This window comes from Epinephelus lanceolatus, chromosome 7 (assembly GCF_041903045.1).
Source record: "Epinephelus lanceolatus isolate andai-2023 chromosome 7, ASM4190304v1, whole genome shotgun sequence".
Classification (NCBI taxonomy): Eukaryota; Metazoa; Chordata; class Actinopteri; order Perciformes; family Serranidae; genus Epinephelus; species Epinephelus lanceolatus.
In genome coordinates, this window is record NC_135740.1 from 2,865,719 (window position 1) to 2,891,257 (window position 25,539).

General features: G+C 40.3%; 1 protein-coding gene across 1 annotated transcript; it reads right to left on the reverse strand.

The window, feature by feature from the left end:
- Nucleotides 1–15,408: 15,408 nt before the first annotated feature.
- LOC144463923 (uncharacterized) lies at nt 15,409–19,968 on the reverse strand. The gene is made up of 6 exons (XM_078169673.1): nt 19,856–19,968; nt 17,924–17,968; nt 17,802–17,864; nt 17,099–17,343; nt 16,526–16,685; nt 15,409–15,530 (listed from the first exon to the last, which is right to left on the reverse strand). Exons 1-6 carry the CDS (start codon nt 19,872–19,874, stop codon nt 15,409–15,411), a joined length of 654 nt encoding a protein of 217 aa, XP_078025799.1. The 5' UTR covers nt 19,875–19,968.
- Between the last annotated feature and the right edge of the window lie 5,571 nt (nt 19,969–25,539).

A 25,539-nucleotide genomic window follows, 5' to 3' on the forward strand; every position in this document is an offset into this window, starting at 1 on the left:
CTCAAAATACATAAACCTAACAACAATTCTTAAACATGCACACCAAATTGCCAACACCCACCTCTCCCATCCTGTCACTTGGTCCCTCCTGGAACGTTCATATTGGTGTTCGTACCAGCGGGGAACTCTTTTACATGAACACCCTGGAGCGGGCACAGCACAGGACAGGTAAGTGTTAATGCACATTGAAATCCATTTAGCTCTGCTTTGGAAAGCAGAGCTAAATGGTAAACAAACATGACACCACACCGGTAAGGTAAGACAACACCTTTTCATGTCGTTTTCTATATGTTCTCTGACATTTATCTTAACAATATGAGGCGGTCTTTGTGGGAAAAAAGCTTGTTTAGTGGACTAACTTTGCAGTTGAAGGGATGCCCGTTCACTTACGTTTTAACAGGTCTGACGCTACGGCTGTATCTAGGCTAACGGCTAACATGCTAACTATTATTTCCATGTCACTAGTCACTTGAAATGAATTTAGGACGAAATTTCCCTTTAAAAGAGCTTGTAGGAAGGCAGAGTGACAGTGCAGAAAATCAAAATTAGAAGTGCACTGGGCCATTTTAAGTCAACAACTAGCTTTACTGAACAAAGAAACCCACAAAGCTTGTCAGATCTACTTTTCAAAACTTATAACTGATCAAAAAAAAACAACCCATGCACTTTTTTCCACTATCAGCTGCCTTCTTAACCCAGTGCCCAACCCAATCAACCTTACATTGAGTTGTGAGGATTTTGCCATCATCTTCAGAGATAAGATAAGAAACATCAGACAGTGTATTGAATAAAAATGTTTTCCCTGGCCTGGTTATGACAAACAACACTCCCCTCTCCCTTGAAGCTGGAACACATTTTCTTCTGTCAACAAAGATCAGCTCAGGAAAGAGGTCAATGATCTCAAAACCTCAACTTGTGATCTTGACCCAGTCCCCACCCTTTTTATTAGTATTTGGTTGTCTTGGGGATGTTGTTCTTGAAATTGTAAATAAATCTCTGCTCACTGGTACTTTCCCCACAGTAATAAAAACCACTATTATCAGACCCCATCTACAGAATTCTAGTGCAGACCCTCTGGTTTTAAACAGCTTCAGGCCCATTTCTAATCTACTGTTGGGAACATAAATTCGGGCTTCACACGGAGGCACCAAAATGTTGGGGTTTAAATTCGGGCTTCACACAGAGGCACCAAATATGTTAGGATCAACATATTTTTACCTCACACAGTGGCACCAAATATGTAGAGATTTAATTGGCTATCGGAAATAATTAATAATTATTGTTAATAGTTAATAATCATGTTAAATAATGTGACTTAATTAACATTAAATCACGTTGTGGGGCACCATTCCCATAAAGGGAAAAATGATAGCCAGTTAAAGATATCAGTCTCATAAAATAGGCTGAACTATTAATTTGGAGTTTGATTAATAATTAAATTAATGACAACAACCAAAATTAACGGTAATGCCTGAAGGATTTCGGAGTTCTTGACACAGCAGAGGTTGACTATTCATTAACTCTTGTGCAACATTAAACAGACAGAAGGTATGATTCCAAAGAATTATATTTATTCACAAACTAGCAAAGCAAACCAAAAGACACAAATTCTAACTAACTATATACAAGTTTGTTGTGTATATGTGTGTTGTGTGTGTGTGAGAGAGAAAAAAGAGAAAGAAAGACAAAGGCGGGTGTGGTGATCAAAGAGCCGTTTGGCCTACAAAACAAAATGGCTGACAACAGAGAACTACCAAAATGGCCGAATCAAAGCTGGCTTCAGGTTGGGGGAGGTGTTTGTCTGACCGTGTGGTCAGGACAAAGACAAAGGAAAAGAAGTGGGAACTTTGAGATGCTTGTTTGGGTGTAGCTCTGTTGAAAGCCTATTTGTTCTTGAGTCTATGTCAATGTGACTTGTGTTGCAAATGATCTGGATTAGTGCAGAGATTGTTTAGTTGTGTGCAAGAATCTGTTTGTGAACAGTATTAGCAAACTAAACACTTAGCTTTGGCGAAGCCAACTCATCAATGACCTAACTGCAAACTATCACAACAATAACTCAATGACAGCATTAAATCATATACAACAAGTTAAACAGTCTTGCTTAGCCTGTAAAGCTGTGATAAGCTATGCCCAGTTGTTACATTACCTTGAGTGGAAGGGAGAAAGAATCACTTCGTGGTGTACTGCTTTGTTAGCCGGCAAAAGAAGGCTGAGAAGGTGGTTGTGGTTCCAGCTGCAGTCTTTGTTGTGTCCTTTGTTCCAAAGGTGAAACTCCGAGGAAGCTGGTCGCTCAGGGTTTAGCAGAGTTAGACGCTGGGTGCTAACTCACTTGGTTCTCTTCGTTGCTGTAACGCTAGTTGCAAACCTTGTGTTTGCAAGAGAGTCTATGATCAATTGCCCTCCCTTTAGTGGTTTGGGCTATGGAGCAAGGGTCTGGGCCCCTGAGCTGGTCCAGGCCCAGCCAGAAAAAGGTGTGAGCTGCTACGCAGCTGTAGAACAAGAGAGAGAAGGCTTGAAAGGAGCAGGACTTAGCTTAGAGTTTGGTGACATCACAGAGGGGCATGTCACTGTAACAGTACTGTCCAATCAAGTTGTGAGACTTGTGTCTCACTGAGGTGTGAGGTGAGACCTCCTGGAGATGGGTGTCAAATAGCTGTCTTTGTTTGGAGAACAAAGAGCATGCAGAGGAAAAAGCCTTTAAATCTCCAGTTTAGATTTTACCAAATGACAAAACATCTGTGGTCCTGTGAATCCCAACACTACCTTTTATGAGTAAGATCATAGAAAAGCTAGTGTCCCTACAGCTTAACAGTTATTTGAATTCACAGTGTATCTCTAAGAAATTTCAGTCAGGCTTTTGTTCACATCATAGTACTGAAACGGCACTAGTAAAATTTGTAAATGATCTTAGAATGGAACTCGATGAAGGAAGTTCTTTTCCTTCTCGACTTAAGTGCAGCTACCACTGATCACAGCATCCTTCTAAACTGGCTCCATACCAATCTAAACATTTCAGGCACAGTTCTAACCTGGTTCAAATCTTATTTGACAGGAAGAGACTATGTTATGTCTCTGGGGAAGTCATTGTCTTCCAAAATTGAGGTCAATTGTGGTGTTCCCCAGGGGTCCATTCTTGGTCCCACTCTTTTTAATCTGTATATATCTTGCTGCTGGGAAATATTATTAGAGAGCATGAAATTGATTTCCACTCCTCTGCTGACGATACTCAGCTATACATCTCATTCTCTTCAGATGATACAAGCTCAGTTGAAGAACTGTCTTGCTGTACTGTCCAAATTGATATGTGGATGTCCCAAAATTTCTTACAACTTAATAGGGACAAAACAGAGGTTCTAATCATTGGCTCAGAAGAAAAGCAATTTCAATTTAATAGTCATTTACAAAAGTTGCATGTGAACAAAACGCATTAAGTAAAGAACCTTGTTGCCTCCCAAAGAAATCTTAAAACTGCAGACAATCTAAAATGCAGCAGCACGTCTACTCACCAAGACAAACCACTGAGAACACATGGTTTTAAAGGCTCTTTATTTAGCGGAGTAGCTTAGCTCAAAAATAGGGAGGAATAGTGCAATTTGTGATAAAAGCATGAAAGTTGGTACACTTACAACCAAAGGCATTCTGAAAATAACTGGATATGGAGCCATCTTGAATTGTCAATATGGCGGCCACGGGAGCCATATTGACAGTTGTGTTTTTGGTTATCTGCCCCACTTATTGGCTTCCTGGTTATTCTAGAAATCATTTTGAAATTTTGCATTTAGTTTTTAAATCTCGTAATGGACTGGCTCCTGAATATTTATCTGACATGTTGGTTAAATACGTTCCCTCCAGATCCCTAAGATCCTCCACCTCTGGTCTATTAAATGTCCCAAAGAGAAGAACTAAAAAGTAAGCTGCATTCTGTGTCATTGGCCCTCATCTTTGGAGCAGCCTTCCAGAAGACGTCAGACTCTCTGAGTCAGTAGACAGCTTCAAATGAAATCTTAAAACCTTTAGACTTGCATTTTTGTAGCTTTTATTTAATTGGTATCAAACCTAATTTGTATTTTAATGTGTGTGTGTGTGTGTGCGTGTGTGTATTTTTTCATTTATTATGTAAAGCACTTTGACTTGCACTTGCTGTATGAACTGTGCTATACAAATAAAAATATTATTATCATAAATCCATCTTTATTCCTATCAAATATTTCAAGGGCCCACCTCTTTCTGGAAAAAAAAAACTTCCATGAATTGTATCCTTGGTGCCTCAGATTACCTCCAATTTAACTAAATGTCATTTACTTTAAATAACTTTAACTTGTTCTGACCGTTATTGTTCAAGCCAATCTCTGAAGTATTTTCTAATATGAAAGCAGGTGTCGGTCAGCAGGTAAAGAAAATCAGCTGATGGTGAATCTGATGTGTTTTAAAAGTGATGCTTCACCAGCTCCTGCTTCCCACAAAGACCCAAATAAAATATACAGAGAAAGGAGGAGGGCAGAAGAAGAAAGGGGGAATATTTAAAGGTAGTAGGAGAGTTAAAAGTAAAATTTAAAAGATTTTGAATGAGCTCTCACCTCTCCCTCTCTGAAGTTTAGTCCCGCTCTGGTAATTTACAAATGGCCTCAGGAGGTCAGGAGGAAAGGGAGACAGCAGAGATCAGATGAAAGTGACAGCAACTGTAAAGAGAAACGAAATTGTAGTTGAACAGCAAGTTCAGAGACAGGGACAGGGACATGAGGAACAGCGGCAGAAAAAGACTGAATGAACGGGAGAGAAAAAAGTTAAGTAAAAGAGTAGACCAAAGGTGTACAAGTATGGATATATACTTAATCTGTGTTCAGCAACATGACTCTTTCTCACTTCTCTTTCACACATAATTTCTAAGATTATTTTCTGAACAGTCTTTCATCCATGCCTGTTCTCAAAGGCTGTCCCTATTGCATAGTCCCTCTGACCATTAGCCTGTCAAATAAAATAAACTACCACTTTAGATTGGCTGCCTCTTGCTTCTCATATACAGTAAATCTGCCATCTGGAACACAGTTAACTAGCCCAACATTACAGGAACACACAGCACCTAATACACAAAAAACCTGGAAATCAGCAAGCCAGACAGACTTTAAACACTTGAAATATTTATACTGATCATTTTGCCAAAGAAAAAAACTGCTCTTAGCGAGACAGTTCTTCGAGTTCACCAAGCCCTGACAGAAAGCCAAAAGTTAATTTTAGACATTATACGCTTGCACACGGTGATGCCAGTATGATGTATGACTGCAGTTACATAACACAGACCTATCAAATATATCATGCCTGTCAGGCTTAAACAGGAAATCATAATTCAGTCATTATTTACTGACTGGAAATTATTGATTAGTAGATACACGTTAAAACAGAGAGCACTTTTAATGATTTACATGTTTACTGTTAGAAATAATGATTCTTTACATATAAGTCAAAAGAAAACAAAGACAGAGATTTTAATTAATGAAGCTGATATTGAGGGTTCTTGCCATTTTTAATGCAGTTTGTGTTATTTCTCATGTTAACTGATGCTGGAATATTCCATTTAGATAATGTATCAGTAACATGAACTCAATCAAAGTTTTCCCAAACCCCATATGGAATGCTAATGTACATTATTTATCTGGGAAATGCATAAATAAATCAAGTCTTCCAGGGGGAAGTGTGTGTGTGTGTGTGTGTGTGTGTGTGTGTGTGCATGTGCGTGTGTGATTGCGTAGAATGACTGAGTGCAGGGGGACTGAAACAAAAGTGGCCAATTGCTGTGAGAACCGTATGCTGGTGTAGGTACAGTATGTGTACTCAGTATGTGTGTGTACTATGTGTGGATTCTTTTAAAGTGAGCATCCAGTGGAGTATAAAGTGGTATCCTGCTGTGACCATATGTGTGAGTGAGTGAGTATGCTCATATGAAGGGTATGGTGCGATCCGCCCACTGCCCCCTGTACTGTGTGTGTGTGTGTGTGTGTGTGTGTGTGCGTGTGTGTGTGTGTGTGTGTGTGTGTGTGTGTGAGTGTCTGTGTGTGTGGTTGTTGTATGTGCCTGTGTTTTTTGAGGAAACACATTTATTCCAGCTGTCATTTTTTTGTTTTTTGGGCTTTTTAGAGGATCTACATCCAAGCCATCAATCACTAAATCTAAACCTGGCCAGCAGAAAAAGAAGAACAACAGTGTACATTACATCGAAAGATGACAATAGAGCATTTTCAGAGCAACTAAAAGCAACAAGTTCTCATCCACCAGTGAAGGATGTAAAAAGTAGTATACTAGCCCTCATATGATACATCACACATATCACAGATGATGAATAAGATTTGCTTTTTTGTTTGTAAATGGTAAGTGACTTTGTACTGGATAAGTCAACCTCTTGCATATACTCAACATGAATTTTCAATCATCAAATCATTTTCAAACCACTTTCCCACACAATTTTTCTTTACCCAACGCATTATGCCAGTGTGAGAGGTAGAGGTGTAATGATCCATCATTCTGGATTGATACATCAATTCTGTGATCAAAGATCCAATATCATGTACGCAAAGTGAAAACATTGATCCATATCATCATCTTTAAGTTACCCCTTTATTTGGAATTTCTGTGTCACTGTCAAGCAGCAGGCAGATGGCAAGCAGCCAAGAAAAAGACTATGACTAAATCAGCGGTGTGAAAATACTTTCAATTTTACAGAAAATGCAGGTCAACAGACTAAGCACATGCCGTATGTAAACAATGCCTTTATAAGATAAAACATTAAAGCCCCTACAAGGAACTTTCATTTTGAGTTAATTTTGGCGACCCATGTGGACAAAAGCGGTAATGTTTTGCCGGAATGAAGTCTACATTTCCCATGAGCCCTAGCGCGTATTGTCGTAAAGACGCTTACCTGGCTCGCGCATGTGTTTGTTTTGGGGATGAATGAAACAACTAGACGGGACTTACTTTGAAAACAAATTGTGTTTTTAGCAGCTATTGGCAGGATGGCTAGCGATGAGGTAATTATCTATTTGTATTTCTATGAATTATAGTATGCCCCTGGTGAAACAAAGTAATGTTAAACTTTATTAGTACTGTATTAGTACTTAAGTATTAGTACTAATACTGTATTACTGTATTAGTACCGAAGTTCGTAACAGTAATCCTACAAGTAACAGATTGGATAAGTTAGCTTGATAGTCGATTTTTTTAGAATGCTAAAGTTGTCAGCTTTCCTCAGTAAAGTTTTATCTTCATATCAATAAGCCAGCAGCGAAATAAAGTGCAGTAGCATTGCCAGCACAACATGTTACGTTATAAGCTAGTTGTATTACAGTAAAGTCTACTGTGACATAAACTGCCAAAGACGGTAAACAGCAATTTACATTACACGCCATGTTGCAAACTAAGTGCCGTAGGCCTAGAGTACCTTTATAACTATTGCAAAGATTACAACGAAATTAAATATCAATTCTGATGGTGTATTCACACATAAAAGCAATTAAAAATGAAAGAGTTCAAAATAAAGTAATAGTAATGATACACACGTCTATCTATCTATTAGGCTGACCAAACGTCCTCTTTTGCCCAGACATGTCCACTTTTCACGTCCTGTCCGGGGCATCCGGGGGGTGTTTATAAATTGATGATAATGTCCGGTTTTCCTTGTGTGTGTGTGTGTGTGTGTGTGTGTGTGTGTGTGTGTGTTGGAGTGCGGCACAGGCCGCATATTTCTGTCCGAACCCGACAGTCATTCTGTTTTGTTATGTCCGAAACCGAACCGAGCCTGACATTATTTAATTACTAAAGCACTGAGTTTGTGTCACACAGTTGTTATGGTTACAGGCTATTTAACAGGCCGGGTGTGCACCTCTGCGGAGAGGGAGACCTACGTGTTTGAGATGGGAGCGGGCGGTCCGAGGCTTCCAGCGAGGGAAGAGGGAGAAATAAAACAAAATGGAACAATCTGACTTGGAGCATAAATGCTGCAGACAGCAGCCTGAGAACTCCATCAGTCGGTCGGCATACATGGACCTGTATGTCTTAGATGAGGGTGTTCTGCGCCTGGCACGTGCAGCATGGAATGACATTTTGCTGTTGATGAAAACCAGGAGCCAGGCATCGAACACCGTCAGTACAGACATACAGCCTACAGACAGTTTGTGTTGGGGCAATATGGGCGTCTGGGAGAAGGAAACAGAGTGACGATTCCCAGCTGTACTGTCTGGAGAATCCGGGACACCTTCCCAGATGCCCAAGGACACTATACAGGCTACATACCTTGTCAGCTGATCTAATTTTTTCATTCAGAAAAGTGCCAAGCTGTCTCAAACTGTCTTCATAGGCGATGCAGGCTTGCTTTCCAATGAGGTCATCCTCACACTCCACCTTTATAGGGTCAAGGAATTCAGGGATGTCTGGTTCTGGATGCTCAGATTCTGGTACACCATGCACAGTCTCATCTACACCAATGACGGTTAGTTTTTCAATATCAAAAGGTTTCAGCAGTGCTCCACCTGTTCTGTTAGACACAAGAGGACAAGACTTCACTTTGAAATAAACTGTGCCAACACCATCAATAAAACAAAAAAGGAACATTTCAGAAATCAACACAGGTGACAAAGACAGTTTTCTGAGAGGAATTATAATGCAACATTGAGGGATGCGTGAGTGCCGGAACAGATACGTAAAAGGAAGACAGAAACTGATGGCAATATGAATTCATTATTTCCTAACAAACACATAAATACCTATGATGGCAGATTTTCACTTTCTCCTTACCTAATGTAGATGGATGGGACAAAGTCATCATCAGAGGACTCGCCTTCCTCTATAGACAAGGTGCCCTTTTCCCAGTCAATTCTAAATGGCAATACATTGAAAAGTATAATGAAAAAATTAACCTGCTAAGATGACAAGGAAACACATTGCTGGCATGAACAGAGGCACTTACATGCTGTTCATGAGGTCATTGGCCTGCTCCTCATCAAAGTCCAGTGACTCCTCAATACTAACGGACATCATGCTGGAATCATAGTACAATCAATAATATCAGAACTTACACAAGTAAATGTAGTACTGAGGTGTTAGAGCCAGGTGAACACAGTACATAAGCATACCTTTCTTGTAAAGCCTCTAACATCGCTGGTTCTTCGCCAAGCTGCTGGACACCAGGAACATGAAAACTTGCATCCCTATAGAAAAAAAAATTGCAATCAAATACATTCAAAGTCCACCAAAAGAGGGATAGACAGTTTGTAATGAAAGACTGTCTATCCCTCTTTTGGTGGATAGACAGTTTGTAATGAAAGACTGAACACTTTTCAAGATAAGCCAGTGTTGATTTTCACATCAAATGTATTAGATTTGTATGTGTGGGGGATAGAGGACAGGACATCCAAAGCCCAGTTTGGCGACAATGCCATTAATGCCATTTGTATGAGCCATCACTGACTTATCATATCAAACAGAAAATGGAGGACAATGGGAGGGTGCCAGCGATTTCCATCAGTTTGCCACAATTAGGGATGGGAATCGAGAACCAGGTCCTTGTTAAGAACCGGTTCCAACTGGTTCAATTCATCGACATCATTAGCCTTTATGCTTAATGATTCCCTTATCGATTCTTTTCATTACGCCGAATCTATGCTCGTCAGTCAGCAGCACGTTCAACAACAAAGAAGACGTAATGGCGGAGAGACAGAAGCTGTCAAAGCCGTGGCTTCACTTCACGCTGTTAATAGCCTCCCTGAAGCTGCTAGCCGACTGTGGAGCCTCGCGCATCCCTGCTCCAGGTACACGGCGGCAGGACGCTGTTGTTGTTAGCCTCACTGGAGCTGCTAGCCCACTGTGGAGCCTCGGCACGTCCCCGCTCCTGTTGTCGGATTTCATGGGAACACCAAGGATGGTAAGATGAGGGCAGTTGAGTTGATTTTCATGCTGTTTGTTGTTATAATATGCTGGGCTAGCTGCGTTAGCTGCCTCACCTGAGTTAGCTGCACTAACTGCGTGGTATTGACACACTCAGGCTGTGGGCCGGGATTTATCTCTAGATCACCAGCTAGGACTAACATTAATGACAACTCATTGTGGCTGTTGTTGTGACATAGATAAGTGTATGCCAATGCTGGCTTATGACTGTGAAAGCTGCCGTTAGTTAGACGACGTCGAAACATTTCTATGCAGGAGGAGGTGTGTCGTTAGGAGGCTCCAAGGGGAGAGGGACACGAGCTCAGAGGGGAGGGGGGTTGTGGGGTGCTTTTTTCAACTCTTTCTCATCGTCTTTCTAAACTAGACCATGGCTTTAAGGTTCATAATAAAACGTTATGAAAGCACATGTCTTGGGTTACAAACAACAGGAAGTGATATCATTAATTCACAGGAGGAATCGATAAGGGAATCAATAAAGAATCGGATCGATAAGCAGAATCGATAATGGCATTGATATCAATAAAATCCTATCAATTCCCATCCCTAGCCACAATATAGCATTTTCAAGCAATTCAAATTTCAAATGACATACCGGTCTGAGTCTGTTCCAATGCTGGATAACACGAGAGGCTCAGAGGTTGCATGTTTGCTCGGTGTTGAGGCCACTGGTCCTTTAGCATAGCTGCAACACAGTATATCCACGTTTTACCCATTACACGTAAATATTCTGTATAAAACTAGTTATACAATACTAATTGTTGGGAACATAAATTTGGGCTTCACACGGAGGCACCAAAATGTTGGGAACATAAATTCGGGCTTCACACAGAGGCACCAAAAATGTAGGGATTTAATTGGCTATCGGAAATAATTAATAATTATTATTAATAATTAATAATTATGTTAAATAATGTGACTTAATTAACATTAAATCACCTCATGGGGCACCATTCCCGTAAAGGGAAAAATGATAGCCAGTTTTAAAGACATCAGTCTCATAAAATATGTGTAGAAACAAAAGTCAAAGGGTCTGGAGTTGGGCCAGAAAGGTTGTGACCTCGTTCCTTTTTTCTCGAACGGACTTTCGTTGTTTTCTATTAGATATCAAAAACTCAAATACTTAGAGGCAAAAAATCACTGGAGACACGTAGAATCAGATGCAACTGAGTTCAATGTGCTCGCAGGCAACAAACACATCACAACTCAAAGAAATTCCAGTCCTGTTCCGGAGCTTGACTCATTGTTTGCGCACTTCGCTTTTATTGTGAAGATTTCTGCTGAGTCGTCTTTTTCTTAATCCTTCCCCCTTGGAGCTGAAACATAACGGTGTCACATTTCTCTTGTCTCCCCCTGATGGCTGCTTTAATCCTTGCACTCATTCATAATAGTATCCCCACTCTCCTTTTCTCCCTTGGAGCCAATTCCACCATATAATGCTTTTCTGGGCAGTCTAACCCCGCCTCCTCTAGGGTCATATCAGGACAAGCTGTAATTTCCCTAACTTTCCACCAGTGGTTTTAGAAATGATACACAGCGAATCCTAGGTATTTCTCCACCACATTGCTTAAGTGCTCAATGAGTGTATGTGTGTCATAAGAATACATGAAATAATAACCCAGTGTGTGATTTGTCAGTTGCACAGAGTACATTGCTTCAACACGTATCTTTTAAAAGTCAACTTAAAGGTACAGTATAACTCTTCAGTAAGGCAAGGCAAGACAAGGCAATTTTATTTATATAGCACCATTCATACACAAGGCAATTCAATGTGCTTTACAAGAGAAATACGTTAAGATAAAACATTAAAGGAACAATAGATCATTAAAAACAAAAGCTAAAAGCAAGAAAAACAGTGCAGAAAATGCATTTAAAAAGCAAACATAAAGCAAAAGCAACAGCAGACAAATATAAAAACAATAGCTACACATTATCCTAACAATAAGTTACATATCTAGTTCACTGATAAGCTGCAGTAAATAGTAATGTTTTAAGCCCTGATTTAAATGAGTTGACAGTTTCAGCCGACCTCAGATATTCTGGAAGTTTGTTCCACAGTCGGGGAGCATAGAAACTAAAGGCTGCTTCACCTTGTTTGGTTTTGATCCTGGGAACACTGAGTAAACCTGTTCCAGATGATCTGAGGGGTCTGGATGCTTCATAACGTACAAGTATATCAGAAATGTATTTAGGCCCGAGACCATTTAGTGCTTTATAGACAAGTAACAAGATTTTAAATTCTATCTTTTGACACACAGGAAGCCAGTGCAGTGATTTAAGCACTGGTGTGATGCAGCAGCATTCTGGACGAGCTGCAGTTGTCTGATTGATTTTTTACTCAGGCCTGTAAAGACACCGTTACAATAGTCCAGCCTGCTGAAAATGAAAGCATGAACAAGTTTTTCTGTATCTTGTTTAGACAGAAATTCTTTTATTCTTGCTATGTTTTTAAGGTGGTAGTAGGCTGATTTAGTAATTGTCTTAATGTAACTATTGAAATTTAGGTCTGAGTCCAGAACTACACCAAGATTTCTGGCTTGATTTGTAGGTTTTAGTGTCATGGCGTCAAGATGAGCACTGACTATTGATCTTTGTTCTTTGGGGCCAAAAACAACTATCTCAGTTTTTCTGTGTTTAGTTGTAGAAAAAGAAAAAAAAAGTAAATCAGTACATTACACTACATACGCTAAACTATTAATTTGGAGTTTTGATTAATAATTAAATTAATGACAACAACCAAAATTAACAGTAACGCCTGAAGGATTTCGGAGTTCTTGACACAGCAGAGGTTGACTACTCATTCACGCTTGTGCAACATTAAACAGACAGCAGGTATGATTCCAAAGAATTATATTTATTCACAAACTAGCAAAGCAAACCAAAACACACAAATTCTATAATTCTTCTGTATACAAGCTTGGTGTGTATATGTGTGTGTGTGTGTGTGTGTGAGTGAGAGAGAGAGAAAAGAGAAAGATAAAGGCGGGTGTGGTGATCAAAGAGCCATTTGGCCTGCAAAACAAAATGGCTGACAACAGGGAACTACAAGATGGCCGAATCAAAGCTGGCTTCAGGTTGCGGGAGGTGTTTGTCTGACCGTGTGGTCAGGACAAAGACAAAGGAAAAGAAGTGGGAACTTTGAGATGCTTGTTTGGGTGTAGCTCTGTTGAAAGCCTGTTTGTTAATGAGTCTATGTGAATGTGATTTGTGTTGTAAACGGTCTGGATTAGTGCAGAGATTGTTTAGTTGTGTGCAAGAATCTGTTTGTGAACAGTATTAGCAAACTAAACACTTAGCTTTGGCGAAGCCAACTAATCAATGACCTAACTGCAAACTATCACAACAATAACTCAGTAAACAGCATTAAATCACATACAACAAGTTAAACAGTCTTGCTTAGCCTGTAAAGCTGTGATAAGCTATGCCCAGTTGTTACGTTACCGATCCTTGAATGGATGGGAGAAAGAGTCAGTTGGTGGTGTGCTGCTTTGTTAGCCGGCAGAAGAAGGCTGGAAAGATGGTTCCAGGTGCAGTCTTTGTTGTGTCCTTTGTTCCAAAGGTGAAACTCCGAGGAAGCTGGTCACTCAGGGTTTAGCAGAGTTAGACGCTGGGTGCTAACTCACTTAGTTCCTTGTTGCTGGAAAGCTAGTTGCAAACCTTGTGTTTGCAAGAGAGTCTATGATCAATTGCCCTCCCTTTAGTGGTTTGGGCTATGGAGCAAGGGTCTTGGCCTCTGTGCTGGTCCAGGCCCAGCCAGAAAAAGGTGTGAGCTGCTATGCAGCTGTAGAGCAAGAGAGAGAAGGCTTGAAAGGAGCAGGACTTAGCTTAGAGTTTGGTGACATCACAGCGGGGCATGTCACTGTAACAGTACTGTCCAATCAAGTTGTGAGACTTGTGTCTCACTGAGGTGTGAGGTGAGACATCCTGTGGAGATGGGTGTCACCTAGCTCTCTTTGTTTGAAGACAAAGAGCATGCAGAGGAAAAAGCCTTTAAATGTCCAGTGATGATTTTACCAAATGATAAATCATCTGTGGTCCTGTGAATCCCAACATAGTCAACCGACAGCTAAAGCTAGGTAGCAGACAGCAACAATGGGCAAGAAGAAGCAAAAAATATGTTCATAGAGGGAAGCGTGTACTACCCACAGTGCTACAGAGCTGGCGTTACATCAAAGTCACAATGATAATGATGAATGCTTTGTTCTATGAAATAAATTAATTCATTTACAATGACAGAGGACATTACCGATGCATCGTTGCATTTCGGCTGTTGCATACCATACAGCTGAAATAGATGCGTGACCTAAGCTGGTTGTCATTGTTTACCAGTTTCTGCTGTGTCATCATAATTAAATCGAAACTACAATCTAAGTTCAGTCAAGCAGAAGTTTAGGCCGGATAATGACTAACAACCAGAAATGTTTTTATGAGTGTAACGTTAGCAGCTAGAGCTAACAGTTAGTCAGTTGGTAGCCAGCTTTTTTGTAACAACATAAATTCATGTATTGGTGTAAACAACCCCTGCTGAAAAAAAACAGCGTAGACCAGCTTAGGCTGGTCAAGCTGGTCTTAGCTGGTTTGATGGTTTGATGGTTTTAGCTAGGTTTTGGTCAGCTGGTCTTAACTGGTCTTGGCTGGTCTAGCTGGTGTTGGCTGGTCTTGGCTGGTCTGATCAAGCTGGTCTTAGCTGGTCAGGGTGGTATGAGCTGGTTAGGCTGGTCTTGGCTGGTCAGGTTGGTCTTGGCTGGTCAAGCTGGTCTTGGCTGGTCAGGCTGGTCTTGGCTGGTCAGGCTGGTCTTAGCTGGCCGGGCTGGTCTTAGCTGGTCAGGCTGGTCTTGGCTGGTCAGACTAGCAGGTCGGGCTGGTCTTAACTGGCCGGGCTGGTCTTAGCTGGTCAGGCTGGTCTTAGCTGGTCAGGATGGTGTAAGCTGGTAAGGCTGATCACCAATTAGGCTACCGCAATTCAAATAATCCGAGCACACCTCAACATTAGAATATTTATTTATTTATTTATTAATAATTATTCAAGTTAAAAAAATAATTAATTAATTAATTAATTAATTAAGAAAAATTAACTGAAAAAAAAAGATAAGAAAAAAGATTGAAAACAGGTTTTTAATGTTCCCGTTTATTCTAAAACACATTCTGGAAACATTTCACAAAAGCTTGAAGCTAGCAGTATCTTTGTCAGCATGTTAAACTACCAGGTCTGTCATCCCCACAAACATTCTGTCAACATTTCAAACTGACAGCAAAAGTTAGTAAACATTTCACAAAATGACAGCTTTAAAGTACCAGGTCCATTAGCTTTAAACTACCAGCTCTGTCATCTCCACAAACATTACGTAAATATTTCACAAAATGACAACTTTAAACTACAGTACCAGGTCTGTCATAGCTTTAAACTACCAGGTCTGTCATCCCCAAATCACGAAAAGGTTTCACAAAAATCACAAAATAACATTGGGGGGAACAGTGTCAGTGGAATAACAGTGTCCTTGTGATGCCTCCCTCCCGCTCTGGAGCACAACGCAGCCACTTTTTAACGGTATTGCTCAAGTCTAGGTAGGATAGTTTGCGGTCAAACTGTCGAGCAGCAGCTGAAAGAGATGACATATAAATAAATAAATGAATACATTTATATCAGTGTGCTGAACAAACATATTTACTGAACATGATTGTGATAAACTGTGCTTTTATTTTCATTTTTAGGATGCCAACTTTACATGTGGCCAGGTACTATAGACGAAAACTAGCCTTTTGGCTAATTCTGACATGTTTACAGTTTTGTTTATTAACATGTACTGTCCCTGTCAAATAAATGAATAAAAAATAAAATTAAAATAAATGATTGACAGATTTAGTGTCTGAGATTTTTGGCAGCTGTAATAATTAATGTAGTGTCTTTAGGTTGGATTTTGTGTTTCTTTGTATTTGTCTAATATTATAATTTCCTCTTACTTGAAAATATGCCACTCTGCTGTACAAATCCATAATCCGCGAATAGTCATTAACTACAAACACCACCTCCCTAAACTTAACCCAGTCAGGGAATACACAGGAATCTTGACGTTAATTTCAATACCTCACCGCCACTTTGAGCTGTAACCGTTTACATCAGTGACACCTTTAACTTAACAGTTTTAGTTTGTGATAAAGACTATAGACCACTATTATACAACAGAATTCAAATAGGCTGGGAGAATAAATTAAAGGCAAAGTTTATTTTACTTTTTTTTTTTTATTCATGATATGCCCTGAGAGCGCCAGAGTGTACTTTGTGTGCTCTCTGGTCTTTTGAAAAGTCGTTTGTGCCTCTGAATTTTTGCCCGAGTGCGCTCTGGCACACATAATAGTTGTTTTTTAATAAAACAAATAAATTCACGCACTTTCACAATGTTTTTGAGGACTCAAACTCTTTAGACAGCTAATTCAGAAAAATACCTTCAAAATTTAAGACCTCTTTAAGTCGTGATAAGACTTTTTAATACTTTAAGGGTCTTAATTTCCCCAAAATTGATTTATCAACTTTTAATACTTTGCAAGACCCCGCGGACCTCCTGCCAGTAAACCATTTTCAGGTGAGCAAACATACCAAACATGCAGTCTTGCATCACTGTTCGACTGAATGGCTGCTTGTTTCCTTTGCCAGCCCAGTTGAAATGACAGGCCAGGGAGTTGGTCAAGGCAGGTGACAGCATCCGTCTGATCATAGAGTCTGATGAGGTGCCCCCAACCAAAGCCAAGCGAGCAATCTAGAGATGAGAGAGAGAAGTGGTTGTCATCATGATGCTGCCCACACAGGAATCCTTTTATTTTTGCATCAAGAATCATTTTATCATCGAATCGTGGCCCTCTCAATCAGAATAGAATAGAATAGAAATGTATTTATTTAAAACAGGAACAATGCACAAATAAACATTAATCTTGTAGGAACAAGAAAAGATGCCAGGTTATAGCAGCTTTGCTAATTTCCACCCATAGTCCCTAGGCCGGTAAGGAAGGAATTGAATCGTGAGGTACCCAGAGATTCCCACCCTTAGCTCATACTGGGCTGTGATATATGAAGTTGTTTCCTATGTTTATATTTTTTTTTTCTATGATACTGTACAGGCAGTAGATTGTAAGGTGTTAAGTATATTGCAGTTCAGTTTGTCAAATAAATTACCATGCTTTGACAAACTGATTCATTCTTCAGTGATGATTCTGCCTCATTGAAGTTGTCTTCATTCATGATCGGCAGGTCAATGGGAGTCATCTCAAGGGTTGTGCCTGGCGCTGGTCCCCTGTGACCACCTGGAGTAAATCTGGCATCTGCCAGTTCACTTTTGATGAACTGCACATCTCTTGACATTTCCTTTACTACCACTACTACTTCAGCGAGCATTGTGGTCATCTTCTCGATGGAAAGGTCTTTAAAAAAAAAAAAAAAGAAAAGAAAAAAAAAGAAAATTGTTAGTAAGAGAGAAAGTAAAACTTGCAAATTACTAAGGAATTACACAATTTGAAATAGACTTGCCTTTCAAAAGCTGCCTGGTGTACTGACTTTGACCTTGCATCTGTGTGCTTAACACCTAGTATAAAACAAGCATCCACGCACCTTAATCACTGCACACACTGAAAGGCATTATTTAACTTCAAGTCTGCCATGGCCACCCACATATAATCCCCACCTCAGCCCACTTTAGTTTTGATCACAAAAAACATTTCTATACATATTTTAGTTCCCTCTTAAGATGTCTGGAGGTAGGAAAAACAAAGGTTCCAACAGATACACAAAAACAAGACTAATCTAATTTGTTCAAATAATTTTATTTTACATGCTCTAAATTAATAAATTGTGGTTATTAGTGAGGAGTGCTATCACATACCATTTTGTGGATGTTGAGGGCGACTGTGGGGGGTGTATTGCCTCGAACTGGATCCTGCTATATCTGTTGGGATATATGTATATATATATATATATATATATATATACATCCAAATTGTTTACTTGGCTGTAACTTCTGCTCCTCTTGGAAGTGGCTTGTATTGGAGGCTGAAAGAAAAACAGAATGGGTTAATTTTTTATGTTGCAATACCACAAAAAATAATTGTTGCAATAAAGAGATTTATCTGACAAAATCAATGTAATGTAATCAATGTAAATCAGTGTCCAGTGCCAGTGAATTGCTTTTTACTGTTTTAATTTGCTATACACATATCATTATGGCCTCATGTGATTTTTCATCAGCATTTTAGTAGCATGTAGTCACAGTAGTAATGAACAAACAAAACAAATATAAACTGAAAATAGAATAAACGTAAAATAAAGCAAAAACATCTGCTGTTTTTTCACTTTGCTCCATAAATTAAATCACACTACTGACATCAAAATACTGAGTGACAGTTAGAAAGACTTAAGACATTCAAAACACAGACAATCTTATGCGAAAATTGATTTTTCAATGATGTAATAGTTTTTTTTATATTATGTTGAAAATAACCGTTAGTTTTATACCACATTTAGGCTATTTCATGTATGAAAATGCAGTATACAGTTGTTTTAAATTATGTGTGGTTTTTATTATAATTTTATTTTATTCTATTTATTCCATTTATTTATTTCACTTGTTACAAATTTCAGAGGACCCCATTTGAATTCCAGGCGACCCCACGTGGGGTCCCGACCCCAAGTTTGAAACACACTGTCCTACAGTAACCTTAGCACAGGGCGTCCTCACCGGTCCTCACTGCTATCTTAGAAAGCATAAAGGTTCATTCTCACTGCCGCGATACGGAAATGTGGGACGGATTTGCGGAATATTTGCGCAGCGCTTTTCCGCGCTCAAACCATACACACAGGCGCGGTACGTACACGGTGTGGAATTTCGTGTTGTTGTGTTCCAAGTCCGCGCAGTGTGAACAGGTGTGGGTGAACATGGATTTGAGTAGTAGTAGCAGCAGCAGCAGCGAACTAGCAAGCTAACGTTTAACAAGTGTCAACTTCAACTTTCCTCCGCGCTCCTCTCTGCTGGTCTCGCCGACACTTCAGCACCCGTTCTGGGATACACAGTGTCGGCCCGCCCCGCCTGACCTCCGTGCTCCTCTCCGCTCCTCTCCCAGACACTTGAGCACACGTCCAGGGCCCCAGAGGTCAGGCTGGGGGGCCGCGGGACCACGGGTGGCAGCTCCGGGCACTTCCACTTTAACCCAAAACGAGTGCTCACGATAACCAGATGAGCAGATAACGTCAACTAGGGAAAATAAAATGAAAACACCACAGTTGTAGCCTGTTAGCATAACATGAGCTAAACCGCTAAACTAGCTAACAGCTAACGAAAGATAACGTTAGTTGGTGGGGACATGTGCTAAGCTATATACACCCAGTCATGCCTCACCACTCACCAGGAACCTCTTTTAACGGTCACAGAAGAAACAACAAAGCTATTTTCTGCCAGTTTATTCCAGTTTGCTTACCTGAAACCAACTGCGATGAGATGTTGTGTGCGAGCTCAGTTCCGAACAAACATCGCGGAGATGAAATCCCGCCTCTGCGGCGACTTCCGTATGTGGGCAGACATTCTACGGCACTGGGCCGACCCAAAGCCGACGTAACAGAGACGTTTGATGAGCTGGGACAAAAGAGTATTAAATTTAAAGATATCCGCCCATGCGGCCGACGCTTGTCAGACATTATAAATTCAGGGCCGATGTGTCGTCCTCAGGCCGACGTCGGCCAGATGTATGTGTGCTATCTGGGAAGTTATCGTTAGCCAAAATGCACTGTTAGCTAAAACTGATGTGGCTAAACTGATGCTGTATGCTCGAAATGTGCCAGGTAACGTTAAAACAAAACGTTAAAAAATTTAATAAACTCCGTTAAGCACAAAAGCGGCAGTTATCATTTGTAGAATCAATAAAATCAGTAATATTCCCAACTTACTTGAGCAGTAGCCGAGCATGGGCAAAGGGGAGGAGGAGGAAAATGGCTGCTTCTTCTTCTTGGCAAACGGAACGGCAAACCCAGCTCCTTCTTGGCGGCTGTTTAACGTTACCTGGGATGTACCATTTCACTAGGTTTAAAGTTTGGAGTGTTGGGCTGTTCCACTCCTTGCTGTCACTGTTCAAAAGCACCTTTTAGATGTCTTTGTCATTATAAATTACACACAAACCTTCAGAAGACTTTAAGATAGTAAAAAGGTACGTCCACAGCAAAAGGTGCTTAAATTAAAATGTATGAGACCCCCCCACCCTCTCATTATATGGTCTCACCTAGTTCAGTCTATGATTGAAACAGCATTAGTAAAACAATATTGATTCAGTGTTGGCATTTCAATCTACAATCTCAACCATCATACAATGTGGATTCAATGATATATTTTCAACATAAAAATTTTAGAAGGTTGATCAACCATTGATTTTTAAACCTTAACTAAAAATCAACCTTTTTGACCATAACTCAATGTTGATTTAACATCTTTTGCTATGGCAAAATACCAACATTTTGGGAAATTAGCTTGTTCAAAACCTTTAAATTTGCTAGCTAGCTCATTTAACATTGAACCAGCTAGCTGACTTGCTTCCTTCCTTAAAAGTGCCAAAATACACTGATGGTACTATGTCAGTGTAGCTTACTCTGCAAAAGTTATTAGACAAGCTAATTTCCCCAAATGTTGGTTTTCTCCTGGCTCTTTTAGTGTTATTATTGTGTTAAATAGAAAATAAATAAATAAATAAAATAAAAAATAAAATAAAATAAATAAATGAAATGCCCGGCCTGTATTTCCAAATTTACACATATGTCAGTCTGGCTCACATGTGAAAGTATCTGCTGTCAGAATGGCTGTTGCGCAAAAGGCCTATAGGCTTAAATTGTTTTGGTTATCTATCTATAAAGCAAGAAGCGCCTGTGTGTCTGTCTGTGGCTCGCATCTCTCTGACTGTTTGTCAGATCGGCCTAAGCTTTCGGATATGGCTTGGGCATGGCACAATGGTGTGCATCCTTTATTTTGAAGTTTTTTGGTTGAAGTTTTTTGGATTATATATGAACACAAAGACTTTTGGGTTAATGTATCAAGTTATTTCCTCCAAGTTGGTGCTCACCAAGAATGTCTGCAATTTTTGCTGTGTCCAGTTGTAATTTGACTTTTCCTTTGAAGGCATTGGAGTGTCTGCCAGTCACACTCAAGCCCATCCTCCCAGGTGATTTTAGGTGACCTCTAGGTAGATGCAACACAGCTCCAGCTGCCATATTTTAACACTTGGGCCTCAGAAAAAATACACTAATGGGCGGGGATCAGCTCAGGAGTACTGCTTCTAGTGTTGGAACATGGAATCGATTTATTGTCACATTTTACAGATTGTCCCTACAATGTGCGGTCAACTATAAATACAAATATTGACAATCTGGTAGTTGACAATATGATAATCTACCAAACTATTGTTTTCATTTGACAATCACAGCAGTCTGGTCGGTGCAGTAACACTTAAGCTACTTACTCAATCCAATTGGAAAGACTGTGGCACATGTAATAAAGGAACATTGACAGTATTCAGGCATTGCTATTGGAAGTAGTGTTAGCTAGGGGGGATTGTTGGCAAGCTCAGGGGAGGTTGCTTTTGCTGGTTGAGCCTGGGGGAAAAGATGTTCAGGACTCTTCGGTCGTGAGGCGCTACCACCAGCCCTAATTCATGTGAGATTCATCAGGTGGGTGGTAGATAGTGTCTTTTAGGATTTAGATGAATTTACAGCAGCACCCTACCTTCTTAGCGTAACATGGCTGGTTGACGAGTCTGGTCCAGCTTTGCCAGCCTGTTTAACCATCTTATTCCATCAACCATTTTATACCATCTTAAACCATCAACCAGCCTTTTCAAGCAGCTCAGACCATCAACCAGTTAACACCATCTAAAACCATCAACCACCCTATTCAACCAGCTTAGACCATCAACCAGCTAAAACCATCAACCAGCCTATTGAACCAGCTAAGACCAGCTAAAACCATCAACCAGCCTATTGAACCAGCTAAGACCAGCTAAAACCATCAACCAGCCTATTGAACCAGCTAAGACCAGCTAAAACCATCAACCAGCTAAAACCATCAACCACCCTATTCTACCAGCTAAGACCATCTGAAACCATCATCCAACCTGTTCAACCAGCTAAGACCATCTAAAACCATCAACCAGCTAAACCCACTAAGACCATCTAAAACCATCAACCAGCCAGTTTTACCAGCTAAAACCATCTAAACCCACCAGCTAAGACCATCTAAAACCATCAACCAGCCTGTTAAACCAGCTAAAACCATCTAAAACCATCAACCACCCTAAGCTGGTCTAAGCTGGTTTTTTCAGCAGGGACGTCACGCAATACATTTCATAAATGAAATAGAAGTTACATACCTGTCTAGGAGGAATAGGGCTAATTACAGGATCTGACTTGAATCCCTTCAAGTCCCGCAACGCTCTCCATCTCGTAAACGAACTTCCAATGTTTATCCGTGTTTTAACCCTAGCTCTATCTGATTCCCTTCTTGCTTTTATTTGTTCTTCTGTTCGAACCCTTTTTCGCTTTGCGGATCCTGTCCCAGTATCAGCCATAACGAAAATACAGCAGTGAAATCGGGCTTGGTTTGTACTGGCTAGCATAGCAACAACTCAGTGCTAATTTATAGCCTTGCCAGGCAGAGGCGGAGCTAGAGGGGAGGCCGGGGTAGCACTGGACCCCCCTGAAATCTGATTGGACCCCCCAGGTGCCACCCCAGATGATTGACATATCACGGCACCGCACGTCTTGTTGAAAGGAGCCAGTTGCATTTTGAAATCAGTGATGCCTATTGACTGCTAAGTCCCTCCTGTACAGTAGTTGGCGCTATGTACCACAAAGCGTTGTAATCCACCTTCATTAGGTGAAGAAGAACCACCACAGAAAAGAGGAAGATCGTTTATCGTTGCTGGAGTCCCTTGAGCCAGATTTGAACAGGAGATCAACAAAGTGACGAAAAAGAAGAAGAGAAGAAGGATAAATAGCCTTCATGGACAGTGAAATCCTCATTCTAAAGTAAGTTTTATGGTGGTGTCCTAATGAGTCACTGTGTAAAATCACTTTTGTATTCAGATAGGAGATCGTTTTGCTACAAGCAGAGAGCCACGGGTATCAAGCTAACGTTAACGTTACATCTCATGGCGTCTAGATGACCAGTGTCAGCTTCCAACAGCCGCTCCACATTAACGTCTACATTTAATTCGGGTTTTTATTTATATTTACGTGTTTCTCCAATGATTTTAGAGGAATGAAACTAGCACACAATCAGCCAGCTAGCTGTTTCATGCTCTGTTGGCTTAAATGAAATGTAACGTGAGAACGGTAGCTAGCCTGTCAACTAGCTGAAAAGTCTGAATATTAAACTTACAGTTGCAATCAAAATTATTCAACCCTCATTGCATATTAGGCCTATTGGCAAAGTATACAATTTCTCAGCTGTTTGCAATAAACAAATTACACAAGAACTGTTTAAGTAGTTCAATGAAACTAATATTACAAGGGTTTTGATCCAAATTCAACACAAAATGCTACTTTTAATGACTACTGCAGTCTCAAAATTATTCAACCCCTTCATGACAAGCATCTTAAGTACTTAGTAGAGCACCCTTTTGCTGTTATGACCTGCTGCAAACGTGATGCATAGCCAGACACCAGCTTCAGACAGCGTTCCTGAGGAATCTTAGCCCATTCCTCATAGGCAATGGCCTCCAGTTCAGTAATATTCTTGGGTGTGCGTTTTGCAACCACATTCTTCAAATCCCACTAGAGATTTTCTATGGGGTTCAAGTCAGGCGACTGTGACGGCCACTCTAGAATCTTCCATTTCTTCTTCTGAAACCAAGCCTTGGTGGACATTGAGGTATGCTTGGGATCATTGTCCTTTTGGAAGGTCCAATGACGCCCAAGCTTCAGCTTCCTCACAGACGACATGACGTTTTTACCTAAGATTTCCTAATACTTGACTGAATCCATCATGCCCTCCACATGCTGCAGGTTTCCAGTGCCAGAGGCAGCAAAGCAGCCCCAGAGCATCACTGAGCCACCGCCATGCTTCACTGTAGGCAGGGTGTTCTTTTCAGCATATGCTTCATTCTTCTTCCTCCAGACATACCGCTGTTGCATAGGCCCGAAAAGTTCCAGTTTTGTTTCATCGCTCCACAGAACAGAATTCCAAAACTTCTGTGGCTTATTTATATGGTTTTGAATATATTGGAGCTGACTTTTCTTGTGCTTTTGGGTCAGTAGTGGTGTACGTCTTGGAGTCCGGGCATGGAGCCCTTCAGTGTTTAGTATGTGCCTTATTGTGCAAACTGAAACCTCAGTGCCTGCTGCCACCGAGTCTTGCTGCAGGTGTTTTGCAGTCACTTGAGGGTTTTTGACCACTTGCCTCCTCAGGAATCTGGTGGCAGCCGCTGATAGTTTCCTCTTTCTGCCACGTCCAGGTAGTGTAGCCACTGTTCCTTTAACTTTGAACTTGCGAACTATGCTTCCAGCTGTATCTCTAGGAACATTCAGAGCTTTTTCTATCTTTTTGTATCCTTTTCCTTGTTTGTGCAAGGTAATGATTTCTTTTCTGAACTTTTTGGACTGGATTCTTTTGACTTAGCCATATTTCTAACATGCAATCAAACGTCACTCTCAACAAACCCCTAGCCAGTTGAGGTATTTATGTGTTCTACAAGCACACCTGAACTAATGAAGCCCTTGATTAGTTGCACCAGGTGTGCTTGAAAGAGGGGGTTGAATAATTTTGAGACTGCAGTAGTGATTAAAAGTAGCATTTTGCATTGAATTTGGATAAAACCCATGGTAATATTAGTTTTATTAAACTATTTCAACTGTTCTTGTCTACTTTGTTTATTGCAAACAGCTGAAAAATTGTACATTTTGCCAATAAGCCTAATATGCAATGGGGGTTGAATAATTTTGATTGCAACTGTACATCTACAGTGGTCTATTTGCCCTGACATTTTTTAGGCTTGAAGTGGGGATTTAATAACATTGTGTGATTGTAAGTGATGCTAGGAGTAACAAGACTGGCTTATTTTTTTATAGGGTCAGTTGAGAATGAAAAGACAGGGGGACAAGATATATGACTTCTTTTTAAAGAGAAGCAAGTCAGGCAAAGATAAGGCAGACAGACAGACAGAACTCAGCTCTGGCATCAGCAGTCCTGGCAGCTCCCATCCTGGGACTAGTCAGGAGAGAGAATGTGAAGCACAACACAGCCCATCATCACCAGGTCAGAGCATCTACAGAAGCAGTCACATGCTCAGTTCAGTAATTTTAAGTTACAGGGTTTCTACGCAAGTATGGAAAGTATGGAAAAGTATGGAATTTGATTTTATACATTTCCAGGTCTGGAAAAGTATGGAAAATGGAAACAGTTGTGTATGGAAATATATTTATCTTAATACTTATCTGGGTTATCTTATGATATTTGTGTTAATTATTTTGTATGCACTACTGTACCTAGCTACAGTCTCCTGGAAATAATTTGGTGACATAATGGCATACAAATTCAGAATAATGAAAACAAACGATTAATTGCATAATTTATTCACATGATACACATCTAA